Source organism: Eretmochelys imbricata, chromosome 7 (assembly GCF_965152235.1).
Source record: "Eretmochelys imbricata isolate rEreImb1 chromosome 7, rEreImb1.hap1, whole genome shotgun sequence".
In the NCBI taxonomy this organism is placed as follows: domain Eukaryota; kingdom Metazoa; phylum Chordata; order Testudines; family Cheloniidae; genus Eretmochelys; species Eretmochelys imbricata.
In genome coordinates this window covers 14,601,422-14,620,433 of record NC_135578.1, presented here as the reverse complement: position 1 = coordinate 14,620,433, position 19,012 = coordinate 14,601,422, and the positions used below count along the sequence as shown (strand labels likewise).

At 41.4% G+C, this 19,012-nt stretch overlaps 2 protein-coding genes across 3 annotated transcripts in view; one reads left to right on the top strand and one right to left on the bottom strand.

Moving 5' to 3' along the window:
• IL5RA (interleukin 5 receptor subunit alpha) overlaps positions 1-3,821 on the top strand; it is a 28,100-nt gene extending 24,279 nt beyond the window's left edge. For both annotated transcript variants that reach the window (XM_077821681.1, XM_077821680.1), the window contains exon 11: positions 2,780-3,821. In XM_077821681.1, coding sequence (XP_077677807.1) covers positions 2,780-2,887 — 108 coding nt within the window. In that variant the 3' untranslated portion in view covers positions 2,888-3,821. The remainder of the gene's footprint in view (positions 1-2,779) is intronic.
• A 10,079-nt stretch (positions 3,822-13,900) lies between these two features.
• The window catches only part of LOC144267326 (contactin-4), a 234,188-nt gene continuing 229,076 nt past the window's right edge, over positions 13,901-19,012 (bottom strand). The window contains exons 20-21 of the mRNA XM_077821196.1: positions 16,090-16,258; positions 13,901-14,001 (exon numbers count right to left, since the gene is read on the bottom strand). Coding sequence (XP_077677322.1) covers positions 13,901-14,001; positions 16,090-16,258 — 270 coding nt within the window. The remainder of the gene's footprint in view (positions 14,002-16,089; positions 16,259-19,012) is intronic.

The window sequence follows — 19,012 nt, the reverse complement described above, 5'->3', positions numbered from 1 at the left end:
GCACTTAGATGCCTAGCAAGCTACCCATTGGAAGGCCAGAGCGCCAGCTTGCCTAGTCAGCTGTAGGATTTGCACTTACGATTTAGAATTCACTTTTGGAAGCTGTGCCCACAAAGTCCATTTACTGTGTTCCAGTGTGAGCCCAGATTGCTACAGATGATGCCATAGCTTCAGTGGGGAAAGGAGCTGTCTCCTGAACAGTGAAGTGGAGTTCGAGTGGCAGATTTGTTCAGGATAGTACAAGTGATGTAACTAGGACTAATCTGATGAAATGAAGAAAGGGAAAACCTAGGCAGATTTATCTGGAAACATTTGCTGACAGCAAGATGTATGTGGTGGAGGAATGGTGCGAAGTGCTGGAAAAGTCCATCCCATAGGAAACTTAAACCTGAATGGACAAAGCACTAAAGAATGTATTCCAGGTAACATTCAAGGGAGGAAGGATGATCCAGTGGTTATGGTACTAGCTGGGAACTCTAGGTTCAATTGCCTGCTCTGCCACCAACTTCTTGGGCAAGTCAAACAGGGCATTGCAATCGGAGGTATGAGCGTAGTACGTTACATGCCTGAATAGCTTTAATCTAGCCAGCTTGGGTACTAATGGCAGTGAACCATTAGTACTAGTGGCAGCGTGGACTGCAGCATGAGCTAGCTGTCCGAGTAGGTACCCAGGGTCCTGGGCCTGGGCTGCAACTGCCGTTTGTACCCAAGCTAGCCAGAGTAAACCTAGTTCAGATATGTCTACTCCAGCTGCAATCACGCCCCTGATTGCAATGTACATACCCTTAGTCTCTCTGTGTTTCAGTTCCCCGCCTGTAAAATAGGGACAATGGCCTCTCAAGGATGTTGTGAGAATAAGTACATTATAGATTGTGAGCACTCAGATATTACACTAATGTGGGATATGGAAGTACCATAGATAGATAGCCCTGTGTTGGCACAGATGCAAACACCATGTAACTTCGGTCTTCTGACCTGATTTACTTTGTGAAAACTGATGAGAGATCCTTTGGACTTAATATTAAGTAGTTTTTTTGCCTTCTTATGTTTGCTATTCCTGAAAAAATATAATTGCCTTACAGATAAGATGTAACTTGGCCTTGGCTTTTCATGGAGAATTTTGTATAGTAACTTGCTTCTAATTTCCCGCCATCCTCTGAAAAGTTTTCCTTTGTTATTCCACAGTCTGATCAAGGAAACAGGCTTAAGAGATTATTGTATAAGCCTTCAGTTTGTTTTTAATTAAAGTAAAGTCAACTGTGGAAAATAACATGACTGGGTATGACAAACTGATTTTAGAATAAGAGAAATAGCAAACATTAACATAGCAGCTAAGCAATCTTTAGAAAAAGTGAAATGAGACAAAGAGCATTTTACATTACTGAGAGCAGCATTGGGGTTTATGAAGCAGTCTTTTTATTTAAAGTACATTTAATGCAGGTGAACGAAACCAGATTGAGAGCCCTAGAGGCAGAAGGCTGGTGTTTAGCAATATACTACAATACAACCTGAGCAGCTAGCAAATTTCCTCCCACCCCACTGACATGCTTTAGTTTGTTCTGATGGGACCACTTCTGTGCCAGATCAATTTTGGTGTCTCTGCTGAGATTGCCAGAATGGGTGCAATTATTGTGTTGCCCCTCAGTTCTTAAATATTTAACATTAGGGTGTGGTTCAACTCAGAAAGGGGCCTGTGTAAAAATGGCAATTCACAGTTTCCATATTTATTGTGTTTCAATGACTCCAAGGCAACTTTGTTCAACTTACAAGTAAACAGATATTTTATCTCTCTGCCAGCCCTATAAACTTAGTTTGGGATCATGAAAGTCCAACTGTGTTCTTTTTGGTTCATGTATCAAGGTTCAGAAGGCCGCATTCTATCCATAATTACACCTGTGAAAGTCCATTTGGGGTTCAGAGGTCAGAATTTGGCACCACCATTCTTATATAGAGAATTCTTAAATAATGGATAGCCCGCTCACTCTCTCCTAACACTATTCATCCTGCTTTTCCTCCATAGATCTCAATGCAGTTTACCAAGGAGGGAAAGTATCATTGTCACTTTACAAAAGGGTGAAAATCTGGTCCCACTGAAGTTATGGCAAAATCCCCAATGAAGTCAGTGAGACCAGGATTGTACAGGACTTGTCCAAGGTTACGGCAGGCCAGTGGCCAAGCCAGGAATAGAACCCCAAGTCTTTTGTATGCTGGTATAGTGCACCACACTGCTCCTCTCGGAGCCTTATTAGCTCTGCAGTGCTAACAGGACAGAGTTAAAAATGGTAGTCAAGCACTGATTTTGCAACAAAAATAATTAGGTAGGACACCAAATACACCTGGGGCAGATCTGTGGAGTAAGATAGTGCCATTTTCCCCACAGCCCATGCTTTAGCATTTTTCTTCTGCCAGTTAAGGCAATATTATACAAAGCTAGATTTGTGACCTTTGTCAATGGATCTCACATTGCCAGTGACAAAAGTGACATGTGTCAGCAAAATGGCCACAACCAGCAACGGGGTTAATTGTGATATAAACTTTTACACAATTTATCCCCTGCTGAGACATACTTTGCAGCCTGCAAAATTTCATACTGCTTGGATGAGTTAATGGGTGCATTGCTCCTGGGATACACCAGTTTCAGAGGTTAAATCTCAAGCAAAAATATATATTTTTGAATTGTGTGTTTTTAATCATAGTGAACTTTGAACTGTCATGAACTGGAGCTCAAAAGCATTTTTCACCTACCATTTGGTAGCTAAAAGCAGTGTTTGTGTTCCAGAGAGCTCGTACCTATACCAGTGAAACAGAAACAGAAGTCGGGAGTTGCTTTGAAGACCTTGGAAGTTATACTGAAGACCTTTATTCCGAAGTCCTCGAAGATTCATAATCTGAAATATTACTCCATTCCTGATCTTGAAATTAACAGGAGTGTTACTGCACGTGACAACAGCTTAGAGTGGATGGACCTTCAGGGCACGCCATCACCAGCGCTTCAAAGATAGAGAAATGTGTTGCTTCCAAGCGGTTAAGTTGCTTAATTACAAACTAACACATACGAATATGTCACTTTTTAAGAAAAAAGTGAGTACGGCCTGTGACGCTCTGGGCCTCCGGGGGGCACCCGACACCCCCATGTTCATCTTTATAAAATGATTGCATGGTATCCAGTGCAAAGTTTCTCATGTTGGGTATCTTCAGAAGCCTCATAATGCACTGAGCATGGTTGTTATAGTGATGTTATAGTAATTGTTACAGTGATGTTGTAGGTTATCATTTCATGTATATAGTTACGAGGCTGAAAATGTGTCTTGTGGCTTAAAGCAAGCCCAGACAGAACTCTCCAAGAACAGGGAGGCAGTTCAGGGCATGGATGGGACAGCCCAGCCTCACAGGAACAATGGACACTGGCTCAGGCAGCAACAAAAGAATCTGTTAGACCCTCGAGGGAGTCACCCCCTTCTTTGGGCAGTCTGGGACTGCGATGTGATAATGCTCACCTGACTCTGAAGGGGTACGGGTAGGCAAAGCCAATAGGAAAGAAAGGACACGATAAAAGGGAGCGTTATTGTGCCATGTTTTCGCTCTTCCACCTACATCTACAGACACCACCATCACCAAGCAACTGAAGCGCTGATCAAAGGGGAGAGCCTGGCTGAAGATCCAGCCTGAGAAGCATCTAAGTTTTTAAGGACACTGAAAGTGTTAAGATCAGCTTAGAATGTGTTTTGCTTTTATTTCATTTGACCAAATCTGACTTGTTATGCTTTGACTTATAATCACTTAAATCTGACTTTATAGTTAATAAATGTTTGTTTATTCTACCTGAAGCAGTGTATTTGGTTTGCAGCGTGTCAGAGACTCTCCTTGGGAGAACAAGCCTGGTACGTATCAATTTCTTTGTTAAATGGACAAACTTATATAAGCTTGCAGCGTCCAGTGGGCATAACTGGACACTGCAAGACGGATGCTCCGAGGGTTGTTTCTGGGCAGGGCCAGCTCTCGGCACCAGCTAAGCAGGCTGGTGCCTGGGGCGGCACTGCTGAAGGGGCGGCACTCCGGCAGCAGCCCTGCTGGCAATTCGGTAGCAGCCCCTCTCCGTTGTTTCCCGCGGCGGTAATTCAGTGGCAACTCTTCTGACTCAGGTCTCGCCGTGGGTGGCAATTCGGCGGCAGCTCCCTCCGATGGTCCTGTTCTCTCCAGCAGCGGCGTATTCGGCAGGGCTTTTTCTTTTTCTTTTTTTTTTTTGCTGCTTGGGGGCGGCAAAAAACGTAGAGCCGGCCCAGTTTCTGGAACCAGAGATATTGGCTAGTGTCATTCAGCTGCACAATCCAAGGAGCATCTTATATGCCAGAGGCTGTGCGTGAACAGCCCAGGCGTGGGGGCTCTCACAGCAGAGCAGGGTAGGTCTGGCTCCCAGAGTCAAGGATTGGAGTGGTCTAGCAGATCACTGGTCCAGACAACACCAGAGGGGAACGTCACACATTCTATAAGCATTTCTTATCAAAGCATGAAACAATAAATTCCTTTCTGTGAGAGCCAAAGACCTCTTCTGCTTGGCAGCTAAGAGATAGAGCTCCAGTAACCACAGTGAAGCTACTTCTACTTACATCAGAGCTGAATTTGGCCAAGTGGAACCACTCCTGTAAGAGTGGGCTGAAGAACTCATCTCCTGTTGCTGCTGTTGTTCTCCGATAACTGGCATATTTTTGTTCCCAGGACCATATGTTCTGAGAAGGGGGTTAGGGAGCTATCACACTGATACAAATCACATTTGAGTCTTTGCTTTTTGGAGCTCAGGTGGGACAGGGCCAGAAAGACTCAAAAATCAAAATACAGTGAAAGAACTTTTTCAAGAGGTGGTGGCTCGATCTGTGTTTTGTTACGCAAGTCCCTTGCCCTCCATTCCCTTTTTAAAAACTCACCTTTTCCCAGACAAACAACCCCCCACATGGAACTAAATTATGATACATCCTTTGTTACCATAGCTGTTCTAATATCTGGTACTATGAACTCCATCCTCCCTCTGGCCTTCCCTTTTTTAATATTCATTCCCTTAGCGTCCTATGTTTGTTGAACTCATCTTCGGTTATAAGCTTCTCAGTTTGCAAGACCTGTGTCTTAATATATGTAAAGTGTAATTAATATCAGTGGAAGTATAAGCAAATACTAACAACTTATGGATAAGGGAACATCCAAACTACCTAATTAGGCAAACTACTCGGAGATTTAATTTAAAATGTGGATTTTCTTCCTTTTGGTGGGGGGGGAAGTGTAATTAGAACTGCTTTAATGGTGTGTGAGATTTGATGTGCAGAACTCTGTTTCATAGTATTTAACCAGAGGTCAAACATGAGGGCCTGATTCTCCATTACCTTGTGCAGTTAGTTACAGTACTGCAAAATGGGTGTAAAACTTTGTATTTGCATTCTTTTTGCACTGCTGTAATTGATTAAACAGGTGCAGAATAATGGCAGATCGGGCTCAGACTGAACAAGGTGCAGGATATGGCAGCTCAGGCTCATCTGGTCTTCCTTAATTACAATTACAAGAGTTTGTAAACTGTGAGGTCACGAGAGACTGATTTTGAAGAGGTTAGTTACCTTCTGCGGCATCCAAATAGGCTGCTTACTTTGCATATGCAATTGATAACTGCACGTGCAAATTATCTTTTTGCATGCACAACTAGTCAGACTTACAAGCGATCATGTGCATTCAGATAATTCATTGCTTCTGCAATCAATGCGACCTCGGATGTTATGCATCAGGATTATAGCTTTTGTGCGCTATCAGTGTGCCAAATTCAAACACTGAGTGACTTCATACTGAAAAGCATTTAGCGCAACATCTATAAAGTTCAACAGAAAACTAACAAAAGTCACACATTCACACGTAAACAGGAAGCCAACAGATTCTTGGTAGCTGCCCTTTCAAACATTATGAAATGGTTAGTCTATCAGCATCAAGCCCATCTGTACTACGTGCTGTCTGCAGACAGGGCCGAGCACATTGTCAGCACTTAAATCGTCAGAATTACTTTGAAAATGCTGCTTGTGCAGATGAAACAAATTCTAGGCCTAAGTGACAAAGTCAGTGGGAGTGGCAGGCACTCAGCACCTCTCTGGAGCGTGTCCTGTGCCCTCTCATGGCTTCTTCTCGAGCCTGTTCTTCACAATTTCTGTGCTTGAGTGCCAGATATCTTCAGCAATGTCCTGTTGTGCTAGGAATGCCTTTAACCTGAGGACTGGCCATTTGCCCAAACCAAAAACTGAGTGCTAGAGTAAATGGTGAAAATGGTGTTTCTCACCTGATCAAATAATTTTCTACTCTGAAAAGGAACCCTGTTTGGAGCAGTAAGTTTCGTGAGATCCTGTCTCTAGGCACATTGACACACTTCCTAGGCTATGAATATGTGAAGATAGAAGATATCCTGAAAAGAGCGAGGGAAACAAAGACCTTCAGTTACTATGTTTTCAGCCCCAGTCTCTGTTTTCACATGCTCATGTTTGTGAGAACAGTTGAATGCACCTGTAATAAATAGGAGCACATCCATTCTGTAGCCACAGACAGTGAACTTTGGACAAACGGATCTCTGTGCATAAAACAGGATCATGCCCATTTCTGTGGTCTTAATCAGTTGCACTTGCAAAAGGTTGGCATGGAAAAGTAGAGGGCATGGGAAAATTTGTTCCCAAATATATATGGATGTTTCATAAAGTCGTCCTGACTAGAGTGCCCTCTTGTGGCAGGCCATGGTACAACATGTGTACCCATCACAGTTTGTCCACTCAGGTAAACCAGGGACTCCATGCTAGGCTCTCTTGGTTGAATAATACCCCTCTGGGGGTCTGTTTATTACAAAATGTAACACAAATAGTCCAAAACATAAGTCCCACAAAGTCCCTTTATCACAATCAGTGCATATAGTTCTTAAAAAAAAAATCACACATTCTCTTGGCCTTTAGCGTAACACATACCACATTTTGGCATCTTCCACCACGCCTAGGCTTCTTGTCAGTCCTTTTTAGTCCCTCTTCCAGGACAGCTACCCCAGCCTCTTCCACTGAAGTGCAACCCTGCTTTTCCCACTGGAAACTTCCACAGTCTCTCTGCTGGGAGAGCATCCTCACCCAGGGAGCCCTGCTTGCTCCCCCAGCCTTCTCACTGTTCCCCTGGGTCCAGCTCTGCAGAGTGGAGACATCAATGGGTGAGCACCACTGCTGTTCCCCTGCTTTCATCCCTCAGCTTTGGCTCTCCAGCTTAGAACCAGCCAGCACCTCCCTCCGATGCTCCTCCTGCCTTCAGCCCCCTTCAGGAAGCACTTGGCAGTTCTCACCTGCATTTTCCTGACTGACTCCGCCAACCTCGACTCACCAGGTCTTTCTTCCTCTTAGATTCTCCCTGAGCCTTTATAGCCCCAAGTGTTGCGCTGCCCTCTTAACTAGCCAGCCTGGGAGCATCTGTTCTGGCACAGGGAAGCTGGATCTATTTAATTTACAGCAGCCAGCCACCCTGTGACAAAGTGAAAGGAAACCCGCAGAGAAATATTATTGCTCTTGGCTGGGATTTCCGAACAAGCCAAAGGGAATTAGGCCCCCAACTCCCCATTAATTTCAGCTCCCTTAGGATCCTTGAGAATTCCAGCCTTAATCAATAGGGTGTTCTGGTATTGCCTACATTGTACACTATACACTTCAGCTCTCAGTTGCACCAGTCCAAACCAAATGAAGCAGAGTTTAAGCCAGTGTTTGTTCTTTTAGTTTAATCTTGTTGCCTCCCTTGCAATCTGTATGCTTGCCTTGTGTAATCCACAGAGCACACTGTAAAATAAACCTGCATCTCAGAGCCACGCAGGCAACTTTGTCTTGAAAGGGAACTTGTTTTGCTGATGCTCATGAGGTGTGGTGACTTGTGCAGTTTCTCCTAATACTATCCGGAAGTTAGTGCCACCACTGTCCGGTGCTGTTGTTAAATAGGTGCCTGGTAAGGCAACTCACATATTTTCACATGCTGTGTATTTATACCTCTCTACTGTATTTTCCTCTCCATGCATCTGATGAAGTGGATTGTAGCCCACAAAAGCTTATGCCCAAATAAATTTGTTAGTCTCTAAGGTGCCACAAGGATTCCCCATTTTTTTTACTTTAATTAGCCAGTTCCCAAACTGGTGTAAATTTGTATGACTCCTTTGAATTTTTGTGCCTAAAAATCTCCCTTCAGGTGATTTTAATGGATCTGAGGAGCCAAGATATAACAGCCTAAAAGCAGAGTGTATTAGATCAACAGAAGCTTAAAATGGAAACAGAGGAGAATACATTTGCTATTGATGTATTTTATTTGTTTCATGCCATCAACTATCCTAATATATAAGAATGCTAAATCTAGTTCTCTCTCATTTATTAAGCCCTTTTTAACAGAAGGCTACAGCAGGGATTATGCAGTGTATTTAAATAATTTTTGCATTGTATTACTATAGGTTCAGCGATTAGAAACTGTCTGGAATGCTCAGAATTTACCAGCCAAGCTAGTGATGTAGCCAAAAAATGTGATCAAACATAAAAGACAGGTATATTAGGCTGGTGTACTTGGACAAATATTTGTGTTTCTGATTAATGTCTCAAATAAAAATGAAAGACAATCTTTCAAGTTTTAGTGTTATTGACAAGAGCCAGATGGATGGTGCATGAGGAAATTATGCAAGGAAATTATACAAGGAAATTACACAAACATTTTGAAAGATTTGATGAAAACATACGAGAATGTGTACAGATTTTCATAAAGCCAGAAACAATGCTCCAGATGCTTAGTACTTCTAGAAATGACTCGCTTGCTCAAGAGGGGCCAGATTGCAAAAACCTTACTCACAACACTAGTTGTGGTGCAAGGTATTATGCAGTGTGAGTAAGGGTATCATAATCTATCCCATAGAATATAAATGCTGTGTGGGGACAACAGCCATTGCCTTGCTCTTGGAAAAATGCACTTAAATAAAATATAACATGAAAGATATATGTCCAGCAACAAACTGTTAGGGTCTGGCATCTAGATTTGGTCGTTCTGCCCATAGGTGAGCAATACTGCATATCCATGTATCTACACTGGTATGCACTCTTCTGAAATCCAGGTACCCCATCTCTAGAGAAAGAACGAGGAGGACTTGTGGCACCTTAGCGACTAACAAATTTATTTGAGCATAAGCTTTCGTGGGCTAAAACAATGGGTGTTTTGATCACTCTTACTATGGTGTGTATGGCAACGCCCATTGTTTCATGTTCTCTGTGTATATATATCTCTTCCTCCTGTATTTTCCACTGCATGTATCTGATGAAGTGGGTTTTAGCCCACAAAAGCTTATGCTCAAATACATTTGTTAGTCTCTAAGGTGCCACAAGTCCTCCTCGTTCTTTTTGCTGATACGGATTAACACAGCTACCACTCTGAAACCCATCTCCAGAGAGTTGTTGTCTTGTCTAAACCACACAATTTCCAATAAGATTCTAGCAATAAAGTCTCATCAGGAAAGTTTGTAAATATAATTGAAAGAGACAGTGTGGTCAGTGTATAAGGCACTGGACTGAGAATCAAGATGCCTACCTGTGTGACTGTGCCTCTCTGTGCCTCAGTTTCCCCCTCTGTAAAAAAGGGCATCATGACCTCACATCCCTTTGTAAAATGCTTTGAGAATTGCAGATGAACAGCAGTAGGAAAGAGCTAAATATTATTATTACATGGTCAAAGATATTCAAGATGTAAATTTCCCTTTGAAGACAAAATGTTTGTGTGTATCGGATGATAGGAACTAAGTAGTTTTCAAGGCAATCACTATTTTCCCCTCCTTACAGCACCGATTTATACTGGGTTTATTCTTGTAATGGGATGAGATCCTAACCTGATATAAATCAACATAGCATCATGAACTTTACCAGCTGAGGATCTAGCCCATTGTATTTGCCGTTGTTGACATCACAGTACTGCCTGTCTCATGCAGATGTAAATTGGGAGGCTTTGCTTGTGGCTTAAAGGGACTAGCTATTTATTTAAAAAGAACAATAAAACAACTCTCTAGCAAGTCATTCCTTACTGTCATTTAGCAATTTAAGCCACAGGACAGTAATCTGAGTCACTGAAAAATTTCTAATACACTCATAACCCTCATGGTTAATTGAACTATCATCATTTAGTGATTATTGCCTCATTACAGTGTAATGTGGCAGAGATGATGGGCCAAATTTACCAGTGGCGTGGTGGCTGCAACTGTGCTGAAGCAAATATTGGGCCTGTTTATACCAATGTTTTTAGATCTGAATTACAAATAGGTTCAGTACATTTGTGCTAGACACCCAAGTGAATACTTCACACAGATTTTGCCTTCAATTAGGAAACACAAACCCAATATATTCATCATATACATCAACACAAAAATATCTGAGATAACATCAGGTGGAGAGTCAGCATAGGGAATGCCTACCACTAAATACTGACCTTGACTGAATATTGCAAATTTAAAATTGAGTTACCAGGCCATTTGATTTTTAAGCTCCCTTGATCACAAAGTGGAGCCTGGTTCCTTTGAAAATGTACAGCGTCATTGGACTGCTATAATTATATCGCCTTCACACACTGGTGCACCCAAAATTCAATGTTAGAAATATAATACAGCAGGATATTCATACCCCACCCCATTCTGCTGGAAATATGTGATGGTGGGAAGCTTGTGCATATCGAGTTCTCCCCTTGCTTGCTTGTTCACTGAGCACTGGAAAGTTGGAGTCTGTAAGAAGAGCTGTGTTGGACTGAGTGGCAAACCAGCTAGCACCAAACTGGGAAGATCTGCTTGGAAATCTTGCACCTTTGCTTATGTAGCCTGTTGCTCTGCCTGGGCCTCTTGCTTGGTCTGTTTGATAGAGACTCCTCTTTAAATCCACATAAAAGGGCTGCAATTAACTCCCCTCCACACCCTTTTGAGGAGTGTCTGTTTACTAGTAAATTTAACACACAGCATCCAGTGAGAGCACATATCCAGATCCAGAGATCATGTTCACAAGCAGAACACTGAGTTTATGAAATCGCAGTATGGGCCATATAAAAGCCAACTCATGACTTTAATGCCATTTTCAATTTACCATTACCATAAATCCAGCAGCACTGACAAACTGAGGATACTACTGATATCAAAGAAACTGCTAGCTTCTCTAGTGTTGAATTGAAGAGAACCTTCACAGTACAAATGATGATATATACATTCTTGACACTCTGCGCATCAAATTCAGGGGTAGTCAATTATTTTTTGTTAAGGTCCAAATTTCTTGGGAAAGGTACAGTCAAGGTCCAGGAAAAAAAAAAGAATAATGATAATAATAAGTAAATAAAAAGATTTTAGGGTCTGTTCAAAAGCGGATTTGGCCCGCAGTCTGCCTATTGACTACCCTGATGTACATTGTAAACCACAAAGCAACAGCCTTCCTAGTGAGGGTTCATTGGAATTGTGTATAACTTACAACTGGATGAATGCTTAGAAGAAAATTTCATTAGTAATACCAAGAGTCAGCAGGAATCTTGATCAAGGTTATATATCCTTCTGTACAGAATTAATATTCCCACAGGCACCAGAAGAAAGGTCCTCTCATCCTCTGGACTGTATTTGTGCTATCTGCAAACGTTATCAGCAAATTGGGCACCTGTACTTGTTCTGACTGCAGTTCCTTCCTACCTGCTGAACTTTTGTAGCTTGTGTCCTTCCTCAAAAACTGTCAGAAGTGTTAAATGGGTTTGTGAAGATAAACATTTCATCTGTTTCTTTTTTCCATATCTAAATGAGATGCTAACTGAGGTTCTCCATCAGTAAACACTCTATGATATTAGTTCACATAAGCTTTGAAAGGTCACAGAGCAACACAAGAGTTTGGGATCATCCAAAATTCATCAGATACTCTTTTTTATAGTGTAGGAAGCAGAATAAGCCTAGAGACTTCATGTAATTTGATTTCTCTGCCTCCCCTTAGTTCTGGGTTGGACTGCTTCCCACTTTTACGTCAGTGGCAATCCGAGATAACCAGTGCTGAAGTTTGTCTCAAATTATAAACAGGTATTTAGGAAAAATGCTCCTGGAAGACCAGTATCTTTACAAATGACAGAATATTTATTACCAATACCTTTAAAAAAAAGATTACATCTGCTAGATCACTGATAAATATCATTTACACTGGGGAGAAAACTACATCGGCTTTTTTTTGTTTCATTTTCTTGTTTTTGTGGGTTTTTTTGTTTTTCTGTTTACATAGAAGTAACCATATCAAACTAAGAAAGGAACACAGCTGGAAATATTGACAATATTTCTCTGGTTAACACCCCTGACTTTTACACAAGTGGAATCCCAATGATGAGTTACTGAATAAATATATTTAGAAGGTTGAAAAGTTAACTTGTAGTATTTTGTAAGCAAAAAAGACAAGTTACAGCAAATTTAAGCTATCAGGAAAAAAATAAAGCACTGCAGCGCATTTAAACTTGAAAATTTGTATAGAAAATTCCATTGCCTTTTTACCAGCATTGATCCCTCTGAGTGGACTTACAAAATTCTCCCATAGTAACAAACAGTCCTTTTCTCAAGAAGAGTTATTTTTCTGTTGATATTGTCATTTTCCAATATGATTCTACTTAGACTTTATATTTGCATGACGAGTTTGTAAAGAAACAAAGACTTCCTAGCACAGAACGGTTGAGGGACCATACACACAAAGATTCTTTGCAAATGAATATGAAAATTATACTTTAGAGAGTTATTCACTAGAAACATGATACATCTGTCAGATTCAGTTTATGATCTACACTCAAAAGAGATTATAAAAACAAACATAACTTTGGAATTAAATTATGAAGATTTATGAATTATATTTAAAATGTACACTGAAAAGAAATACATATTCAGACAGTGGAACCCAGAATTAGTTTTAAATCTTAAAGACATGCATATTATGATTATAATTTCCTTGGTGTAAGTCCAGAGTAAAATAATTGTTTAAACTGGCATTACTTTGGATTTACACCAAGATAACTAAGGTCAGAATCTGATCCTTCTTTTGCTGCAGTAACTTTTGGTCTATGTTACTATAGGAAGAGATTACGACTAAGTAATATCAACTTTAATGTTCAATTTAATGTTAATTATGATCAAGACAGAGCTACTTAAATACAATAAAATGAAAGCTTAATATATGATGTTAAATTATTGGCTAGGAACAAAAATCTGTATACTTATGTTTGAAGATTGTAGCTGTTCTTGAAGGTTAGCTCAAGTTTATCTTGTTTACTCATCTGATCCAAAATGAATAAATATCATAAGCACTTGATTTAACATAGGAACCATCATAACTGCCGTTTAAATACAGCTGCCTTGAGTTACGAACCAAGTCCTAAACAGTTCTCCCAATGTGTACCCTTGTAAAACTGTACAATCAATTTGTAACCAATTTACTAAGAACAACTTTGAACTCTCAGTTCTAAAGGAAAAAATTCCAAACAATATTTTTTATGATAGTGTTATCTGTAGCATTTTATAGCAGAGGAAAAATTAATATCTACATCATATGTTAACTTTAAAAAATTCTATAAAACACTAAATATATAATAAAAAATATGCATATAAGGACATATGTAAACTGCTTTGGTAACATCATATTACAGATGTTTTCAGTGCATTGCAGAGTTTCCAAGGAAACTTCAAACAAAGCTATATTTGCTTTGAGGAAGTACTGTATAATGCCATTCCTAAAGAAGCATAAAACATTTTTTTTCCAGTAGTAAGATGTACTTGAACAACAATATTACTTAGTACTGGGTGTCTTCAAAACACTAGCTAAATGTTGCTTATATTATAAACAGGAAGTCCTTTATGTAATTTTTGTCATAAACTTGATCTAGCTGTGAGGGATATCATTATTGTGCTGATGGCTGACAACGTACACGCATTTGAAGTAGAAGTACCAGATCCTCTCGCATATGCATCTGAAAAAAGGAGAGAGAAAAGTAACAGTAAGGAGAGCAGGATTCACCCTGCAGCCATTAAATCCTGCCATGATGAACCCAAAATGCATTTGACAGCAAAATGGGTAACAAACCACAAATGAGGAGGTGGTGACCTCCGAAGGTCCAGAGTTCAAAGTAAATTTGGCTACGGACCCAAGAGTTCCTTCAAAGTTTAGCCAAACTGTATGTTTGCAGATTGGGCTAGGGATCTTACTACAACAGCCTTCTGATGAGACATCATGAGTACAGGCTCAGGGTTGCCGAAGAAATCAATCCAAGCATATTGAATGTCCAAGATTTGTAAATCTCACAGTCCCAGTCTGAGGAACATGGGGAAGACGGAATGGAATTTTTCTTTCTTGGACCTAACCAACCTCTTCTCCCCTTCTAGATTCTGTTTATTTAGTGGGACCTACTACTTTCATTAGCCATTCTGCATTATGGAGTGTACTTGAATTCCCCCAGCCTTTTGTATTCCAGGTACATTCAAAATTCTATTACTTTAGGGAATATATCTCTTTAGAATAGAACAAAGTTCAAGTTACCAAACACTATACCAACATGGCATGATGGGCCAGATCCTCATGTAACTAGCTGATTTATACCAGCTTGGAATCTGGTCTGATATATTTTGTGACTCCCATGTTAGACCAGAGAAAAATAGCATGCACGTTACTGGCTTTTGATCTTATGATTTTCTGTGACCGACACTTAGATTCCTGACTCGTTTGTATGAGTAAGGTACCTATCTACATAGGTAAGATCGGAATTGTAGCCTATTACCTTTTACACTGCTGTAACTCTACTGAGTGCAGTGGAGTTACTCTGTAAGTAAGGGCAAAATCAGGCCCTTAGAATGAGTACAGTATAGCATCCAGAACTCTGAGAAATATTAAAGATTCCCAGCAAAACCACCAATCTGGATTTAAATTCAAACCTAGTCAAACACCGCAAGCAAAAGTGACACAGCCTTAAAAATTCCCTTCAGAACATCCATAAACACACTCCCCTCTGACAAATTTATGCCAGGGTCAGGCTTAAAGAACCTGCAGAAACAGTCAGCCTAGCAACACCTCCCTAAACTTTCAGCTTGATGTCTTGCCCTAACAGCTCTGATCCTGCTTGGAGAATTTCAGCCATCTCAGGTGGATTGGGGCTTTTCTCCTGACTTTCCCATGGTATGTGTCAAATCCTGCCATCCCAATTTCAGTGGGAGTTTTGACTGAGTAATGATGTCAGGATTTGGCCCATGGCCATAAACTCCCCCAGCCACCTGATTAAATCAGTTTGCCAACTGCAGCATCACTCATGGAAATCACTTGGGAAGGCAGAACATAGGCATTTTATAAGACCAGTGCATTGTAATAACTGCTCCCTTCTCTACTTAAAATGAAAATATCAGCTTCTACATGGAGATAAAGTTTCATTTCCCTAAATAAGTAAATATGCACACAACATACAGTGAAGTACTGATATAAGGTGACAGTATAAATTAATACATTTTTGCACATCATACTGGACACTTTCTGATCATAAATTGCCGTGAAACAACAGATTCAATACATTGATATTGAAGAGACTATCAAAACCTGTAATAGCAAATGAAAAAAACATGAGCGTGTCAGTCTAGAAATGCTCAGTAAAATATAACCCTTTTTACTATGCTGTTGCATGTAGTTTATTCTTGAGTTGGGGCCAAACCTAAACCTTGGGTTTGAATGCCCCCAAATTCTCGGAAAGTTCAGGTCTGAATATGAGCGCTGTAGCTCAGTCTCCTCTCTGGTTTATTGTTTCTCAGCATACCTACCTGCGTACGTGTGGAATTGGGCAAATTTGAAGCCTGCCTTCATTATGATTGAACGCTCCGGGTTGCTTGCACAAAACCTTTCTTTGCGGCTGCAGCTGATAATCTGCATATGCAAAGTGGGCCACAGTGCCCGCAAGAGCTCAATTTTAGCGTGCAAGCAATGGGATGCCATCTGAAAATTTGGGCCCTTGATCCATTAAGAATCCATGCTCCATGGTCTGGAAACACAAGCACAAACCCCAAAATGACAACATTCTTACTTGATATCTTTGGAATTCGGATTTGTTCACTGCTGCTACCATCGCCTCCATCACTAAATGGCTTTATTTCTATGATGTAGTCTTCATTAAAAGGCAAAGAAAGCTCAACAGATGTTTTATTCGTTTCGATTACAGATGTGCTGCTCTGTCTGTTCCATCTGTATAAAACCTGCAAAACATTGGAGTGGAGAATGGAGGTGGGAGGGGGAAAGAGAAATACCAGAACTGATCATCTCCATAACAACCTGAAGATTTACTATTGCTCTTTCCCTTCCTAGAGTACCACAGAATTGTCTTTATTATCACCAGAAGCACGACAGATTTCACAGATGTGTTGATCCGAACCTGATCGGTGCTTTAGGAAGCAACGTTTGTGAATACTTCACTTTGTGCTGATGTGAAGCCACTGGGCACTGAGGGCTAACTACGGAGGGAGCTTGCAGAACACGGTTCTTGCTGGAATTCTGATGGGTAGCCCTGTTATAATGCCACATGACACGCAGCAGAGGCCCTTGTCACTGGCAGAGCACCTCTGCCTCTCAGCTTGATTAAACTTCATTTTCCCATCAGCTGGAGCAATTTCAGAAGCTCTCCAGCACAGCCAGCTTTAGCCAGGTGGGTGTGCTTCAAAAGGGCCATCTAATTTATGGGTCAGCCATCAGAAATCGTTCTGAAGAGGTGCTGCTGCTGGGCTCTTTATTTACCAGGTTGTTGGGAGTAGCAGGGAAGAGCACTTTGACTGGAAAATAAAAAACGAAAGCGATTCTGCTGTGGCTTGTGATCAGATGAGCCTGGCATAAATCACGCTTCCATTCAAAGAGCTAACCAGGCACATGCCAACTTTATTCAGAATCACTGAGTTCCTCTGCGGATACTTCCTTCCCTCTCCTCTAATGTAGCATTTGGACACCTTAATTTATACTTTGTAAATGCAAGGAGCTGAATATGATTTTCCTTAAATTAGAAAGATCCCTAAGCCTCCTTTCTAAATTCTGGGCACCAGAGACATCAAATTCAGTATCACCTTAGTCCTTACTAAGGATCAAACTAAAATAAATCCTTTGGCTTATTTAGAGATGTCATAACATCTTATTATAGTGCTTCAGAAAACTGGACTGGCGTATTTGATGTAGTGTCACAAGCAGCTTCACAGAATAAATTGCTTCTTTGATTTACCTTCTGTCTTTTCCTAAGATCTGGAAATTCTACTTATTTAGAATATAAACCCTGCCACAAAATAGCATATTTCCAGAAAAAAAGAAGTGGTTTTGCTCTCTGCATATAAGTGCAATAATGTGGCTGTACAACTGTAACACGAAAGAAAAAGACGAGATACAAAAAAGACACACTACTAGATGAGAAGGCTTTGGAAAGGTCACGAGGGCCTCTCTTCCACCATTTCAGGCTGACTTTTCGTTGAATTTTGAACTCAAAAATGTGGCCAAAACTGCTGAGATTTGCTGGGTTTGGATGGAAATGAGTTTTGCCCATATAAAAATGTGGTCTAGATTGGGTCAAATATCAGCACAGACATGCATGAAACTTGGCCCAGGTTCATGAAGGTAAGTGAATCTGTCTTGAGTTTCATGTTCCTAACAAAACCTGAAACTTTGTAAAATTTTCTGTAGTTTCAGGTTCCATTGCAAAAGGTTTGCAGAGCTTGAAACTCAATGTAACTTCCTGCTTCCTCAGGCCAAAGTAAGGTCTCGTGTAGCATGGCATAGTTCCAGGACTGAATTCTACCCAAGATTTTTCTCCTTATAATTTGTACCGGACCAAAATTGCTACTAACTGGTATGTCATGCCCTCCTTCCTTCTGCTTTATGAACAAAGCTGAACCACCTAACAAGCACTTTAATCTTGTCTGCTGCAATTAGTGGGCTTATTTCAGCCACTGGTGGGCCCCAGTAAGCAAGTCTGTCAAGGGCAGGGGTACAGTGGTGCAAGCTGCCCACAACCCCTAATTGGCATGTTGGCTTTGGCCAGTACAGCCCAGAAAATTCACCACTTCTGCCAGAGGGGCTCCCATAGAGCCTTGGCTAGAGTTTAAATCACTTTCCTTCTGGCACAGATAGGAATCTCTGGAGGTGAATGCCCTTTACTAATTACAGAACAAGCCCACTACGTGTTGATTTTGTATCTATTTCTGAATGTCCTTACATAGTTATAATGGGCTGTGTAACTGTCTACATCGTTGTTCCTGCTTGGGTCAGGATAGCTGTGCAAATAACACAAAAGTCTCTTGGCTAGGGTGACCATATTTCCCAAAAGTGAAAAAGGGACACTGCCTGGGGCTAGCCCAAAGTGCCCTCCCTCTCCGGATGGGGCTGGCCCTATTCCCTGCCCCCATATCTATGTGGGGCTGGCATCAGGCACCTGGTCCAACCTCCCGCCCTTCCCCCCACGGGCCATGAGCCGCCAACCCGTGCTGCTCACCCCCTCAGCCTGCGCCGTTGACCCCACCCCCCTGCCAAGCCTCTCACCCCCCTCCTCCAGCTCATGCAGGGCCAGCCTGAGCTGCCTGCCCACTCAGGGCAGGGGGGTGAGCAGTGCAGGCCATGCTGCTCATCTCCCTTGGCCCCTGCCACTCATCTGAGCGACTCCCCCACTCCCCGCCTGTGTGGAGCTGGCTTGGCTGGAGCCGCTCACCCAGGACATCATCCCTGGATGTTCCTCCGTGCCCCACTAGTGGTCACCCCACTTTTTTTTTTGCAAAACTGGGTATTTGTCTCCTTTGCTCTTGCCAACGGATGATCAGGACATGGTTTAAAAAAAGGACTGTTCCAGTCAAACCGGGACGTATGTTCACCCTACTCTTGAGTTCTGATTTTATTCCAAACTCTAAATTTAGCTCCGGATTCATGGATAGGTTCACTTTAACCCAAAAGTCAATGTGAAAATCCCAGGGGAGTTGAATCTGATG